We start from the raw sequence: 14,880 nt of genomic DNA, 5'->3' as shown, positions 1-14,880 counted from the left end.
ATAACGATTGTGAGGATGGTGCAGGATTGGCAGCGTTTCGTTTTGTTGTACGTGGGATCATTAAGAGTCAGAACCTATAGCACCTCACGACATGCCCCATCAAAGCCAAGTCCTCCATTTTGAGCCCCACGGAGCATGTAAGAGTACATTTTCCCCATTCACAGTAAATTTAGAGTATACAACAGAAACAGGTATTTCAACCAGAAGATAATATATTATCAACACGTGTAATTTTCACTTTATAAACGAAAGGTGTGTTAAGTTAGGTAATGGCCCAAGCCTCTAAAGTACTGGTATATCCCTACCATAGAGTTTCTGAGGGAAGTCAGCAGGGAAACATAGGCCTCCATACTCCTAGAATCTCTTAGGTAGGGTCCTGATGCTGGCAGTGCTCAGCATTAGCTACACAGGTAGGGATGTAGAGATGGCACCAAAGAACCTACACTCAGACATAAGGGAAAAGCATTTAACATTTAATTAACCTCCATGTAGCTTCAAGCCACCAGGACACAGGCACCCCCAACACCCTTAATCTTCTCCTCAGCTCTTCTGCTGAAGAATTTGGCCTTCACGATGACAGGTTGTTTGGGGAGCTTTCCCTTCCCCAGAACTTTGTAGTAGCCCTAAAAAAATAAAGAAATGGGTTTGTAATACACCATGGCAAATACCAACTCTGATAGGTACAAGGAAAGGTACCTGCCAGCTCACACCTTCTAGGAGCCAGGTAGGGCATGTTTCTGACCAGGGCACTAGTAGGGGCACTGACTGCCCCACCAATGAATCAAGACCAGCAGATTCTCTCCGAGGACTCTAGCACACCAGGACGAGAGCTGTGTCGAGATGTGACTCTAGTCTCGAGCAAAGCACAAATCCCACATTCCCAGCCAAGCTGTGAAGGCATGGATGACCCCAAAATTGCTCAAGGGACATTAAATAGGCTGGGAAGAGGAATTTAAAGTTTAACTAAAAGCTTCCCTAGGGTTCTGACCTAGGAAGATTTTGCGGGGGGAAATCTCTTAAGACTATGTAGAGCCTTGAATGACAGTCAAGCATATTATGATTTTACTCTGGTAAGAATGCAATGCTACTGAAGAATCAGAGCTGTGCCTCTACATGAGGCATGCCAGGCTTGCTATGGAGGTTGCTGCCAATAGTCAGGCAAGAAACGCAAACCTGTACGTGCAGATCAGTGCAACAACAGCAAGAACAAAAAGATCACTGACTGGAAAGATATTCAAGAGGAAATGTATTAAATGAAGGAGGAAATTAAAGGATCACTGTCAAATATTTTGTTTGAACCACATTCGACTGATTTACGTTCCCCTTCTGTGAGGGAAAAGAAAGGAGCAAGACAGAGCGTGAACTAAGGAAGAGTTTGGTCATGGTCAATTAATTATCTGTAGTAATTCTACCAAAAGTTTGAATTATCTAATAGGTAACTGGCTAAGTATAGCATAGACTTCAGGTGAGAAAACAAATTTATAAAGGTAATAAATATTCAATTTACTCACCGATCGCACCACATCAATGATGGGAGCAGCTCCATTCTTATTTTTGGCAGCATTTACCCTTGTCTGCTCACTGACTAAGGTCCACAACTTATCGAGGTTGACAGTTGGACAGAAGCTCTGGTTCCTCTTCAAGTGGTAATGTCTCATACCAACCTTCCCAAAGTAACCTGGATGACTGGGAAGAGAGAGCAACCATCTTCAGAACCTCACACCAATTAAGAAACTATGTTCACCATACTTATTAGTGTGTGGTGTAGTAGTTAAGAGCTACAGCTGCTAACCAAAAGGTTGGCAGTTCAAACCCACCAGCTGCCCTTGGAAACCCTATGGGGCAGTTCTACTCTATCCTATAGGGTTGCTATGAGTCAGAATCAACTAGATGGCTTTGGTTTCTTTCTTTCAGTCTATCCACCCCCCGACTAGCTGTTCACTAGTGTAGAACTGTGACCGGCACATAGCACGTAGTTGCTAAGTACGCTGAACTGAAGAAGAACCTCACTTTATTTCAAAGGACCAGGGTAAGTGAGGGACAGTACCAAAACTATAACTTAGGCTTACCTAACAGAATTCTATGGAAATTCTACACATTCCTGTAACAAAGTTCTCCTAAATATTGTTGGAATATTATCTCCTAATTTGTGGGCATAAACTAATCTAACAGTTGTACAGGTCAATCTGAAGCATGTCGCTAACCTGGTGACTGACTGTACCACAATGACTACAGCCAGTGAATAAGGTCAGCAATTACTCTTTGAGGACTCTAGCACACTAAGGCAATACCAATACCCAAGTGTGACTCTAGCCTCAACAGAAAGTTCTCTTGGTTCACATCAAGTGTTAAAACTCAGCAATAAGAAAGGCTTGTCTCCAGCTGAGGGTGTTCTGAGCCAGCCCACTCTACTCCCTACTCCCCAAGGCTGGAATGGCCAGCATCAGTACAAGCACAGTCCAGAAAATACTCACTATTTGTCGAAGTTGATTCTGTGGTGATGCATGCCACCAGCATTACCCCTGCCTCCTGGGTGCTTCCGGTGCTTGCCTACAGGAATACAAAACTACATGGCTAACACAGCCTTCCTCAGCCGCTCCTCACTTCTTCCCGCAAAGGCCAAGTATTTTCTCACGCTTCTGTGCCTTTACTTATGCTGGGCAGTCTACACCACCTCTTTCACCACTACTATTCCTTCAAGTCGCCAGGTTAAACATCTCTGCAGTTTGTTTAACATCACAACGTTCTCACAGTATTCCATGTCTTTCAACCAATTCAGCACTGTGCCCCCACTCGATTTTTACCCCCCCAGTGATAAAAAATCCTCTAAAATAGGAGTACTACAGTATCTTCAAATAAACAGAATCTAACGGCCAAATTCAATCCGAACTCGACCGTACAAAGCTCTCGCTAACCCACTTCTAAACTACCTACCTCCTGACTAGCCGGGGATCCAGCAGAAAGAGCCCAAAGCCGACTAGGAGAGAAGGTAGGCACTTACCGATGCGGCCATGGCCGTGGCTCACGTGGCCCCTAAGTTTCCGGGTCTTCCTCAGTCTGGATGGCTGTAGGGAAATGGGAGCTTAGTGGTCCGTAAAGGCTTTAGGGAGAAAGGGCGAAGTTTCCCAGCTGCGAGATTACGGAAAGACCACCGGCTGTGCGGCCATATGACAACAGCGCCCCGGCGCTCCGGCCCGCGTGCCTCTGTGATCAGAACCCCGAGCCCAACACGCGGCCGCTGGCTCCCCGCCTCGGGCCCTGCGGCCGCCAAACGCGGCCTGGAAAACTGAGCCAGGGTTGGAGTGCAGGGGGTTGTAGAGATCTGGGAGGACAGCGGCAACAACCGGGGAGCCACACGCGAATTACCTACCATGGCGGCGGCCGATGCGAAAGAGAGGGCGGTGTTCGCAAAGTCTCGCGAGGTACCGATACGGGGGCGGAGCCAAGTGCCCCACTTCCGGCCAGGGAAGGCGGGCTTCTGGCGGCCCCTCCTTGGTCTCGCGCAGCCGGTTCTCGCGTTACTTTTTATTTCTCCAGGTCACCATCGATATTACTGCGCAGTCCCTGTGGCCTTTGCGGCTGAGACCCGTTCTCGGTGCGGCATTGGGTGCGCTTCCGCTCGGATACTGAGAGCAGTCGAGGAATTCGGGGTTTGGGGCGCTGTGGTGCTTGTTCCCGCTGCCTAGGTGGGCCAGGAATCCACCCAGGCCGACCCAAAAGGCCCTTTACCAAATGTTCCTGCCCTCACCGCCCTCGCGTGCCCCGCTGTTCTCAGGGGTTTCCTCGGCCCCGGTTGTAGCGGTTGTTTGTTTGATCCCCAGCTGCAATGAGGTGCTAAACCCGTGTTTGGCTTCACTCCTTTTGGAGCCCGTTTGAAACAGTCTCCCGAGCTGCCTTGTCTGCCCTCAGGGGCCTGCTTGCCCACACTCGTCTTTTCTTCTTTGACTTTGTTCCATTATTGGAGGGGTACTCCCGGTGCGAATCATACCTACGCTTTTGGAATCTATTGTAAAAAAAAATACAAACTCTGTTGAAAATAAGGCAAGAGGCTTTCCTCACCCCTTGTTCTTTCATAACTCACATTGTTTCAAGCTTCGACTCTGAGGTCATGCCCTGAGAAGCTTTCCACGGCCCTTCCTCCCCACTTCCGTTCTGATATAGTACTGCTCAGAAGCCCACTGGACTCCTTGTCAATTCTTTGTGTTTTTGTAAAGTGTGTAAATCTAAGATGTTTTCTCAAGGATTTGGCAGCTACGTCTTTGAAACATAACTTCAAATGATCCTCCCTTACTTTCCAGTTTCCTGGAAGGAGGTTAGCATTACCTCAGTGACCCCACCCCAAACTGCAAATCTACCCGACATAAAGATATTAGAAAATTAACTATGTTATCTTGAAAACATGAATGTAATGGATTGTATCCTCTTAGCTATGTAAGATTCCTTTCTGTCTTTGTAATCTCTTTAGCAAATTGCCTGTGATGCATCCCATTCTCCCTTAATGCTTATTCAGTTGTATACACCTGGTTGCTTTATGATCCTTTTTGTTCATATTGTTTAAATACTTTCACATTCTCCCTTAATGCTTATTCAGTTGTATACACCTGGTTGCTTTATGATCCTTTTTGTTCATATTGTTTAAATACTTTCCCTAACCTTAATGTTTTAATTTCCTCTGAACTTACTTGACAACACCCGTGACTCCCTCTTGGGGACTACAGGGCCCCTGCCCAAACCTGGACCCAATGCAAACATCTCCTCTTCTGTGAAGACTTCTCTGACCCCATTCAGTCATAGTTGCTTGCTCCTCCTCTACTTGTGCCATCACACAATCTAGTATATAGCTCATATGTAATTGTCTTTCCTACTAGACCAAATCCCTTAAGGACTCATGGATTGTTTTTCTTTAACCATAGATTTTCAGTTCCTGATATATATGTTCAACAAATGATTGCTGAGTGAATAATAATTGTACCAACCCTCACCTCTATCTCTTCATTAATAGTGGTAGAGGCATCCCTTCTGTCTTAGGTTGACTCCTTCAGTGTTCAAGATTCCATTCCCTCAGTTACCCCATCTCTCTCTCTCTCTCTTTTTTCTGCCTTGCTCCCTTCAGCTAAAATAGATTCTAGTTTCCCATACTAAATTCTTCCCATCTCTGTCTACTACCTTTGTTTTTTCTTTATAGCCAGGCTTCCCAAAACAGCAATCTATGAGTTCGGTCCATTTTCTTGCCTCTCTTTCATTGTTTAACCCATCGCAGTCTAGTTCTCAGCTCTGCCACTTCAGTGAAACTGCTTTGACCAATGTCATCAATAAACGAGTTGAATCAATGGACCAAATCAAATGGACTCTTCCTATGTCTCATAACACTTATCCTCTCTCTTGTGCTTTACCCCTTTGACTTCTTGAAAAGCTCTTGCCTTCCTCCTCTCTGGTCACTTCTCACTTTTCAGGTTCTTCTAACTTTGCCCACTGTTTAGATGTTGATGTTCTTCAGGCTTTTGTCTTTGCCCCTCTTATCTTTTCACAGTACAGTCTTTTTGGCTGAACTCATCTGGAGTGGCCTCAATTCACATCTCTATTCTTAAGCTCTACTTTCATGTATTAATTTAATTACTGGTGAACATCGTTGGACATTCCACAGGCAAAATAAACATCCAAAGAACTCAATCTTCCTTGCTCACTGGTGCCTTCTTCTGTATTCTATATCTTGGTGAGTACCACCGTTGTCCACCTAGATACGTCAGAGAAATCTGAAAATTGTCACCAAGTCCTCTCTTCCCCAGGTACACTGTGTCCATATCCTTTTATGTCTGTATCTCTTAATTTTGCTTCCTCCTTTTAAGCACTAGTGCCACTGCCTTCATTCCGGCCTTCATCATATGTCTTATCTGGAGCATTCAACACCTGTCTTAAGTGATCACCCTGCCTACATTCTAACCCTCCTCTAATCCCTCCATCTTTCACACCTCTTCAAAACATGATTTTCACCCTTTTACTTACTTGACCAAAAAGTTCAGCGGCTCGCTATTACCAACAGAATATGGCTCATTTGCCTGTCCAACCCTACCTTAGCTTATGCCCTACACAAACTTTCTGCTGCAGTCAAACTTGGTACATCCCTTCTGCCTTTTTGTCTTTGCTCACGCCATTTCTCATGCCTGGAGTACCCATCCCCTTCCTTGCCATATACCCTGAATCTTCCTCGACTTTCAAGACCGGCCTTCTATTCTGCTTCTTCCCAGAACATTCTAGTCCACAATAATAATAGTTGACATTGTCAGAGCACCTTACAGTTTGCAAAGTGCATCTGCCTGAGAGGTCAGCACTACCAGTTCCATTTTATGAACAAAAACTGAGGCACAGAGAAGTTGAATGCTTTGCCAAAGGCTACCAAGGAAGTAAGAGACAGAGGCCAGACCTAACCTTCAGTCGTCTCTCTACAAATCCCTGCTTTTATCTCAGTGACCCCTCCCTGTCTGACCTCATAGCATTATGGTTTTCATCACTCCTTCAACCCTTAATTACGTACTGTCTGTGGCCAGCAGAAAGAGAGGCCTTGAAGTTGGGGGCAAGGTCTAATAAGAGATCATCCTCTATTTGAAACCTGAACTGGCCAGTAAAGTCCAGAAGTAATGAGCTGAACTACGTGGAAACTAGCCTCAGGAAGATGGTCTGTGAATGGAGGTAAGCTGGGCAGAACCTTGGGAATGGAAGGTAACCATCAGGTGTCTTGTAACTGGGGCCTAGAGCAAGGACCAAGACTGTCCAGGGGGTGGAGGTAAGGTTCTGAGTAATGGGACACCTAGATAATTTGCTAGGCTCCTCGGTTATAGAGGAGCTACATCCTGTCCCTCAGGCCACCTGGCTGAATGGGAAACCTTCCTGAGGGAACCCAGCCCTCTGTTGGATTCTGTGCTCACCTAGCATTCTTCTCATTGATGGTTTGATCTCCAGGGTAAAGGGAGCACCCCAGGTGGTCATTTAACTTGGTTTTCTAGCCAGCTTAACTCCTGTGGCTTAAACATAGGCTCACTTGGGGCTCATTCAGTGTGGGTCAGTTTCCCTCAGCTGACCAGCTCAGAGAGCAGACAAAGCAGAGTTCTGTATCAGCAACGTTGAAGAGTAAACAGATATTAAGCACAAGGTGACTTGTCCCTCCCTGCCAAGTACCCAGGGCATGACACTGGGCATGACCACTGAGAAACTTCCTTCTCTGTGACATCTCTCCTGAAGTAGAGCATGGCCTTATGACATCTCAGGAATCTAGTCTCTGTGTGTGCCTCCCTCAGAGAGGCAAGGCCTCAGAAAATACCTGTGGATAAGGGAAATGATGCCAGGCCAACAGCCTGGTAAGGCAGGTAAATATGGTGCTGACCTTTTTGCTACCGCAGGTCTCTCTGCAGGTGGCCTCAGGAACACACCACCATCCTGGTGGTGCCTCTCCCTTCCTTTCCTCTCTGGGTTCCTAAGTTCATCATTGGTCCTTCCATCAGCAATAGCAGCATGGATGTATCCCCCTTGTTGTCTTGCTCTCCGCCTTTGGATTTGGCCATTTGGACATATTATGTTGTTTTCCTTTTTTAAGCAGCAGACTATTTATTGAAGATGGGCAAAGCCAGGATTTCTGTTCTTCTCTAAGTGAGAATTCAGGAAAACCCAGAAATCCAAATTTACTTCAGAAATTTGAAAAAACGTTTAAGTATTAAGATCTCAAATTGTACCACCTACAATGATGTTTTCATTTCTGAATTATCACCTCTCAGGCCTTGTCTACATGGAGACATAGCTACCAGCAAAGCTGATGATCATATGTACAAATCCTTTTTCATTTATTACCATTACATTTTTCTGTATCATAACCTAGTCTTCATTGTTATTTTTAATGGCGAAGACTAATTTATCTCCAGCATGTACGATAATTTACTAAACCATTTTCTTGTGTATTTTATTTCCTTTTTTTCTTCTTGCATTCTTTACTATTGAGACAATGATGCAGTGAACATTTGTGTATACATAGGATTTTTTTCTTCTATTGAATAACTTGTCTAGGATGGATTCCCAGGAGTGAGATTGCTGGATTATAGGGTATGAACATTTTTATGATTAATTTTATATTGCTATTTTTTTTTTCCCAAATGGATTGTACCAATTTATACAGCAACAATATGTATAGTTTCCAATTTCATTTCAACTTCACCAAGCTCAGGGATTTTTGTTTGCTTTTTTCAGTAGTTTTTTTGATATGTGGCATTAAGGGGAAAATCCATAGGCCCACAGGTGGGGTTGTCTTCAGCACAAAGTAAAAATAATCTAATTCAAAGATTAGGGATTTCTAGGAGTCTTTCCTTCCTGTGTTGGATAGATTTTTTAAAATCTCGTTGTAATAATACAGGGCAATTATATTGCTAGAAGCTCTATGGGAAGCTAGGAAAACCCTGCTGCCATTAGCTCAGCATGGTAAGATGTGAAGAGAGGACTTGTAGGGTCTTTGGTGAGAGTTTATCCAATAGCACAAAAAAGAGCAGCTTAAATATGGATTTTAACTTAATTTTAGAGGAGAAAATTAGTGGAAAGAACACAGAAGCTTGGGTTCATTTCCTAGCTCTGTTTTTTACTAGCTGAATGATACTGAACAAGCACCATATTCTCTCTGAATCTGTTTTCTTGTACGTACACTGAAAAAGCAATGAAATTCATTCATTCATTTTACAAATATTTATTGAGTTGCAAAGCAATGAGGGGCAGGTAAAATGGTAGACAAGAAAGACAAAGTCCTGCCCTCGGACTAAGACAGTAAATAAGCAAACAAATACTATTGGTGTGAGACTGGACTTTCTTCGTATACTCCAAACAAAACAATTTATAACAGAAGCAGGTATAGGAATCCAGCTGTCTTCTATTAAGCAGACATTAAAGAGATTTGCAAAATGAAAAAACAGTGTCATTCTTCTCAATAAATTAATTTTTTTGAAAATAGTTCATTTTTCCTAAAAGTCTATTATTTATGTAATTATTCATGAAACAAGTAATTGTTAATTTTAAATTAATTAATATTTTTATGTTTTCTCAGTTTTAATTTCTAGTATGATAAATAGCAATAGAAAAACCCACATAAACAAAGTCCCTTTGGGGTCCTCAATAATTAAAAAATGTAAAGGGGTTCCAAGACCAGAAAGTGTGAGAACCACTGGTCTAATGACATAAACTTGACCACACTTAAGCCTTCTAGTAGATAATTACCTCACGCCTACTGGGGCCGCTGCTGTAGCTGCTCTCTGGGAAATAACTGCCCTTGGAGCCCCAGAGGGGTCCTGGTGGCACAGTGGTTAAGAGCTTGGCTGCTAACCAAAAGGTTGGCAGTTTGAATCCACCAGCCCTGCCCCTTGGGCAGTTCTATTCTGTCCTATGGGGTTGTTCCAAGTCGGAATTGACTCAATGGCAACGAGTTTGGTTTTAGGTTTTCGAAGCCCCAGAAAGAATCACCGGTGAAGGTGTAGTGGCAAATTGCTGGAGTCCCAAGCAACCTAGCCTCACCTAGCCCCCACCCTGCCTCTTATTAAGAAAGATCCAGACCTACCTGTTCTTGACTCCCAAAGACTTTGTATTAGAGTAAAATTTTGCTTAAACTTGCATAGTTACAGAGACCCCGAGTCGAATTAAATTATTTTATTATGTTTCTTAAATAATTACAAATATAAAACTAGGCATCATAGACTGGATTCTGTCCCCCCAAAAATGTGTGTTATCAATTTGCCTGGGCCATGATTCCCAGTATTGTGTGGTTGTCCTCCATTTTGTGATTGTAATTTTATGTTAAAAAAAAGGATTAGGGTGTGATTGTAGCACCCTTGCTAAGGTCGCATCCCTGATCCTGTAAAGGGAGTTTCCCTGAGGTGTGGCTTGCACCACCTTTTATCTCAAAAGAGATGAAAAGGAGGGAGAGTGGGGGACCTCATATCACCCAGAAAATAGTACCTGGAGTAGTTTGTGTCCTTTGGACCCAGGGTACCTGCATGGAGGAGCTCCTAGTCTGGAGAAAGATTGATGAGAAGGCTGATAAAGAGAGAAAGCCTTCCCCTGGTGCTGACACCTTGAATTTGGACTTTTAGCCTACTTTACTGTGAAGAAACAAATTTCTCTTCGTTAAAGCCATCCACTTGTATTTTTGTTATAGCAGCACTAGAAGACTAAGACAGAATTTGGTTCTGAGAGAGTAGGGTGCTGCTCTAACAGCAGCAGAACCAGGAGACCAGCACAAGACAGCTGAATGCCTGTACACAGGAGACTTCCTGGAGGAATGGGTTGCCTCCAGGCGCTTATTGGTGGAACTACTGAGCTTTGGAACACTTGCCCCAGCAGGGCAGATGTGGGTGTGAGGCCTGAGAAGCTGAGAGGGCAAGAAACCAGAGGGCAGAAGCTGAAGAGACAACACAAGAAGCAGAGCTGCCTCAGTCTCAAAAGGTATAGCCATGACCTCTGGGATTTCAAAGGGTGGAGCCATTGCCTCAGGTGTTTCTAAGGGTGGAGTAGTCGTTGAAATGGACTAGGAAAATAGTGTGCCTAAAGCTGAGGGAGCAGAGTTGCTGTCCCAGTGGGCCTGGAAGGAGGCCCACTCAGAATCCAGAGAGTGTAGACAATACCTAGAATTTGGAGGGCAGGGCCATTGTGTAAAATGTCTCAGAGAACAGAGGATTATTTTCAAAGCCTTGAGAGCTAATATAATGTATTCGGCCAAATTGCTTGGTGCCTGTTATCCCTTCTTTTCCTCCAGTTTCTCCCATTTGTAATGGAAATGTCTAGCTTGTACCTGTTCTGCCATTGTACCTTTGGAAGCAAATAACTTACAGTCTAGATTTCACAGATAAAGAGGAATTTTTGGGTTTTGGACTTGGAGTTAAGACTTTTGCTATGCTATGACGGGGTGAATATGTTTTGCATGTTTCGAGGATGTGATTTTTTGGGGGCCAAAGGGTGGAATATCATAGATTGAATGGTTTCCCCCCAAAATACGCATCGACTTGGTTAGGCCATGATTCCTAGTGTTGTGTGATTGTCCTCCATTTTGTGATTGTAATTTTATGTTAAAAAAAGGATTAGGGTGGGATTATAACACCCTTACTAAGGTCACATCCCTGATCCATTGTAAAGGGAGTTTCCCTGGGGTGTGGCCTGCACCACCTTTTATAAAAGGAAAGGGAAGCAAGCAGAGAGTGGGGGACCTCATACCACCAAGAAGACAGTGCTGGGAGCAGAGTGTGTCCTCTGAACCCAGTGTCCTTGTGTGGAGGAGCTCCTAGTCTGGGGGAGGACTGATAAGAAGGCCAACAGAGAGAAAGCCTTCCCCTGGAGCTAACGCCCTGAATTTGGGCTTTTAGCCTACTTTACTATGAAGCAAAAAATTTCTCTTTGTTAAAGCCATCCACTTGTATTTCTGTTATAGCAGCACTAGATGACTAAGACACTAGGTACAAATTATTTTGCTTTTAGCTCTTATACAACTATAAAAGCAAATAAAATTTATAAGTTATAAACAAAATTCATTTATATAAAACCAAAGTAACAGTGTTAATTTCTATATGATAGCTGATGTTTTGCTGAACTAAGTTGCCACTACGACCTAAATGTGGTGCTTACCGTTGTGGCCAAATTAGTACACTTAATGCCACAATGATGATGATCAAACTTCCCTATCTCCTTTCTCTGTTCCAGGTACTGTAAAACGTTCATCATTGTAGGCCACAGTGTCATTTCGACTTCAAGTAGCAAGAATGTATGTTTACATATTAGATCTTTCCCTTCTCATTAGCTTGAGACGGCTCGGTGTGAAATAGATCATAAGCTCTTAATGCTGCCCCTGAAATCTCATGTGGTAGTTATGTAGAATATCCAGAATATTTATACTTTTTAAAACTCTACTATCAGAATAAAAACACTAACTTAAAAAAATTATCGGAGAGAACCCATGAAAGTATGTATGTGATTTGAGAACACATTTTGGGAAACATTTCTCAGTCTGAGAAACATTTCAGTGGTTAAGATTGTGAAGTCCGGAATTAGACTGACCTGGGTATGAGTTGACATTGACTCAACAGCCAACAGTTTTGGGTTTTTTTGGTTTGGATTTGAATTTGAACTCTTCGTAATTTACTGTCTTTGTCCTTGTACAAATTACCCAACCCCCCTGAGCCTCAGTTTCCTCAGCCTGACTCTCATGGTTTTACTTAATTTTTAAAAGTATCATAATCCCTATCTCCAAGGGATTGAGATAAAGTATATAAAGTACCTGGCATACACTTGGCACTTAACACATTTCCTTCCCTTTTCTAAAATTAAATCTTGGATTCAGCTTGTCCATGAATAAGGATTGGCACAGGTAGGTTTGAGATACTTGTGAAAGCAAATAAACTCTGTAAGATACACAAGACTCGCAGACTCCTCCAGGCTTTGTTGTCCATAGCAGAGATGCTGGACTCTCTTCAGACCCACGCGAGAGGTTGAAGCTGAGCCATGCTGTAGAGTATGAGCCTCCAGCTCTGGGGAGGGACATGACCTGGACTTCTGAGGCCTTATTCCCTGAGGCCTATCTGGCCTGTCCGGGAACTTCCCCTCCCAAGAGAAAGAAATCTCTGCTTTGTGCTTCACTTACAGGGAGTGGAACGCGCTCGTTCTTCACGATGCTTCACACCTGAGGGTATTAATGGAAACGCTCCGGTCCCCGGCACAGGCACGGGCATGGACATGGGCATGAGCTTTATGGGACTACCACTAGCTGACAAGAAACACAGTCCTGGGAGTGGACAGATGGAGGCCGTGATATTGACCTGCTCATTGTGCCGACAGGACGTTCAGGGTGCGGGCTCCCGCCTTCTACCCTGCCAGCACTTGCTCTGTAAGGACTGCTTCCAGGGCTCGATCCAAGAGCTGGGGCAGGTTGTCAAGACTCAAGGGGCTGTCTCAGATGGTAAGTACAAAAGAACTACAGGTTCACCTCATTCTACACAACAGGTCGCTTCCTGTTTCTTAGGAACTGAATATCAGGTGTAGAAAGAATCAGAATTTAAATGCTCAAGGGACACTGCTGAAAGGAACTCTTTGGGGGAATCTGTGAGACAAAGCAAATTCTCTTGCTGCCTAATATACCTGTTTTGTAAACTGGGACTTTTCATGTTTGGAATTTCCTTAGAGTGGTGGCAAACTAAGAAGGCAGGGAAGATTTTGATTTAAGGTTTGGCTGATTCCCCAAATGAAGAAGACATGTCTGGACTCACTAACTCTCTGAGGCAGAGGGAGAATAGCTGGGCTCCTAGGGTTGATCAGGAGCAGATTTTGAACAGAATTGCCTGAGTAGTGAACCCTTTACCATTTAAGATGCTACCCGGCAGGAAGGAGCCTGTGTCTTGTTTCTGAATGTCAGGTTTCCTAGGAGACAATCGCATTGAGAGCTGTGAAGTCTTTGGAGACAGGAACCATGTCCCTTCATTTCAGTATTTTAACACAGGGCATGTCGTAGAAGTAAAGCGATTATCTGTTGAATGAACTTACAGAACAAAAAAGTCAAATAAATTGGCAGTGCTTAGAGACATCATCTTTGATCTTCTTTGTTTTGTTCTCTGCAGTATTTCCAAAGTGATTTGTAGCACAGGTCTAGGCTCTCTTGGAGGCATTACAGCATTGTGGTTAATAGTCTAGGCTTCGAATCGGAGTTTTGAGCACTTTGTGACCTTGAGCAACCTACCTAACCTCTCTGAGTCTGTTGAGAATTTGGGGCACAGAAAAAATATTGTTTATGTTGATTTTTCAGATGTATATTTGATTTTTACACTCATAACAAACTTAGTTTTCCTTAAACTTTTAATTATAACTTATAAATCTTATTCTATTTATAAATGGAGCAAATTTTAATAATCACTTTTAAAGAACGTCTGATTAATAATTTATAAGCTTAGTACATTGGTCATCTAGTGTTACTGTAACAAATACCACAAATGGATGGCTTTAATGAAGAGAAATTTATTCTCTCAGTGCCTAGTAGGCTACAAATCCAAATTCAGGGCTTCAGCTCCAGGGGAAGGCTCTCTGTCAGCTCTGGAGGAAGGTACTTGTCTTCAGTCTTCCCTTGGCCTGGGAACATCTCAGTGCTGGAACCTCAGGTCCAAAGGACTCGCCGTGCTCCTGGCGCTGTTTTCTTGGTGGTATGAGGTTCCCGTGTCTCTCTGCTGGCTTCTCTCTTTTATATCGCAAATGAGATTGACTTAAGACACTACCTAATCTTGTAGACCTCATCAATATAATTGCTGCTGATCCATTTTATTACATCATAATGGTAGGATTTACAACGTATAGGAAAATCATATCAGAAGATAAAATGGTAGATAGTCATACAAGGGAATCATGGCCTAGCCAAGGTGACAGATATTTTTGGGGGACACAATGCAATCCATGACACTTAGTTAATAATTGCTCTTATAAATTGAATGTCTTTTATTTTTAAATACTTTAATACAAATACCAAAACCAAACCCATGCTGTGGAGTCAATTCCAACTCATAGCAACCCTATAGGACATAGCAGAACTGCCCCATAGGGTTTCCAAGAAGCGGAGTCAAACTGCCAACCTTTTTGTTAGCAGCTGAGCTCTTAACTTCTGTGCCACCAGGGCTCTGTCTAACAGATAGGCCTTTCTAATTATTTAAAGAACTCTTGGAAATCCAGTAAGTTAAATTTATAAACACGGCAAATCTTAACTATGTCTTAAAAGTTCTAGCACTGTTCACCATCAATTGTCTCATCATCAATAAATAGCAACTTAAAAAAATTGTGGTCAAGTGTATACAATAAAAGGTTCTAGCACTGTTTACACATTTACAAATTCTCTTA

General features: G+C 43.2%; 2 protein-coding genes and 2 non-coding genes across 6 annotated transcripts in view; 1 reads left to right on the top strand and 3 right to left on the bottom strand.

Moving 5' to 3' along the window:
• Positions 1-452: 452 nt before the first annotated feature.
• RPL27A (ribosomal protein L27a) lies at positions 453-3,442 on the bottom strand. 2 transcript variants are annotated; one of them, XM_049890633.1, is made up of 5 exons: positions 3,371-3,442; positions 3,002-3,065; positions 2,475-2,550; positions 1,512-1,686; positions 453-623 (listed from the first exon to the last, which is right to left on the bottom strand). In XM_049890633.1, exons 1-5 carry the CDS (start codon positions 3,371-3,373, stop codon positions 495-497), a joined length of 447 nt encoding a protein of 148 aa, XP_049746590.1. In that variant the 5' UTR covers positions 3,374-3,442; the 3' UTR covers positions 453-494. The 2 variants fall into 2 exon arrangements, with proteins under 2 accessions (XP_049746590.1, XP_049746591.1); XM_049890634.1 differs by lacking the exon at positions 3,371-3,442 and having other exon boundaries at positions 2,475-2,566; positions 3,002-3,064.
• Positions 730-859, bottom strand: LOC126081280 (small nucleolar RNA SNORA3/SNORA45 family). Its single transcript, XR_007518327.1, has one exon. It is a non-coding gene; the product is annotated as a small nucleolar RNA SNORA3/SNORA45 family (small nucleolar RNA).
• Positions 2,192-2,320, bottom strand: LOC126081279 (small nucleolar RNA SNORA3/SNORA45 family). Its single transcript, XR_007518326.1, has one exon. It is a non-coding gene; the product is annotated as a small nucleolar RNA SNORA3/SNORA45 family (small nucleolar RNA).
• A 102-nt stretch (positions 3,443-3,544) lies between the features above and the next one.
• TRIM66 (tripartite motif containing 66) overlaps positions 3,545-14,880 on the top strand; it is a 60,270-nt gene continuing 48,934 nt past the window's right edge. Inside the window, exons 1-3 of one of the 2 annotated variants that reach the window (XM_049890497.1) lie at positions 3,545-3,686; positions 6,546-6,687; positions 12,652-12,964. In XM_049890497.1, the coding sequence (XP_049746454.1) occupies positions 6,682-6,687; positions 12,652-12,964 (319 nt within the window). In that variant the 5' untranslated portion in view covers positions 3,545-3,686; positions 6,546-6,681. Of the gene's footprint in view, positions 3,687-6,254; positions 6,688-12,651; positions 12,965-14,880 lie in introns of those variants that run through there. The other variant, XM_049890498.1, reaches the window with a different exon arrangement.

Source organism: Elephas maximus, chromosome 7 (genome assembly GCF_024166365.1).
Source record: "Elephas maximus indicus isolate mEleMax1 chromosome 7, mEleMax1 primary haplotype, whole genome shotgun sequence".
NCBI lineage: Eukaryota > Metazoa > Chordata > Mammalia > Proboscidea > Elephantidae > Elephas > Elephas maximus.
Note: the sequence above shows the minus strand (reverse complement) of the source record. Positions and strands in the feature narration are given on the sequence as shown.

Coding starts and splice junctions, on each gene's coding strand:
- RPL27A (XM_049890633.1), bottom strand. Junction 2,551..3,001: donor CCACGGCCATGGCCGCATCG/GTAAGTGCCTAC, acceptor GTATTCCTGTAG/GCAAGCACCGGAAGCACCCA. Junction 1,687..2,474: donor AGAATCAACTTCGACAAATA/GTGAGTATTTTC, acceptor CTCTCTTCCCAG/TCATCCAGGTTACTTTGGGA.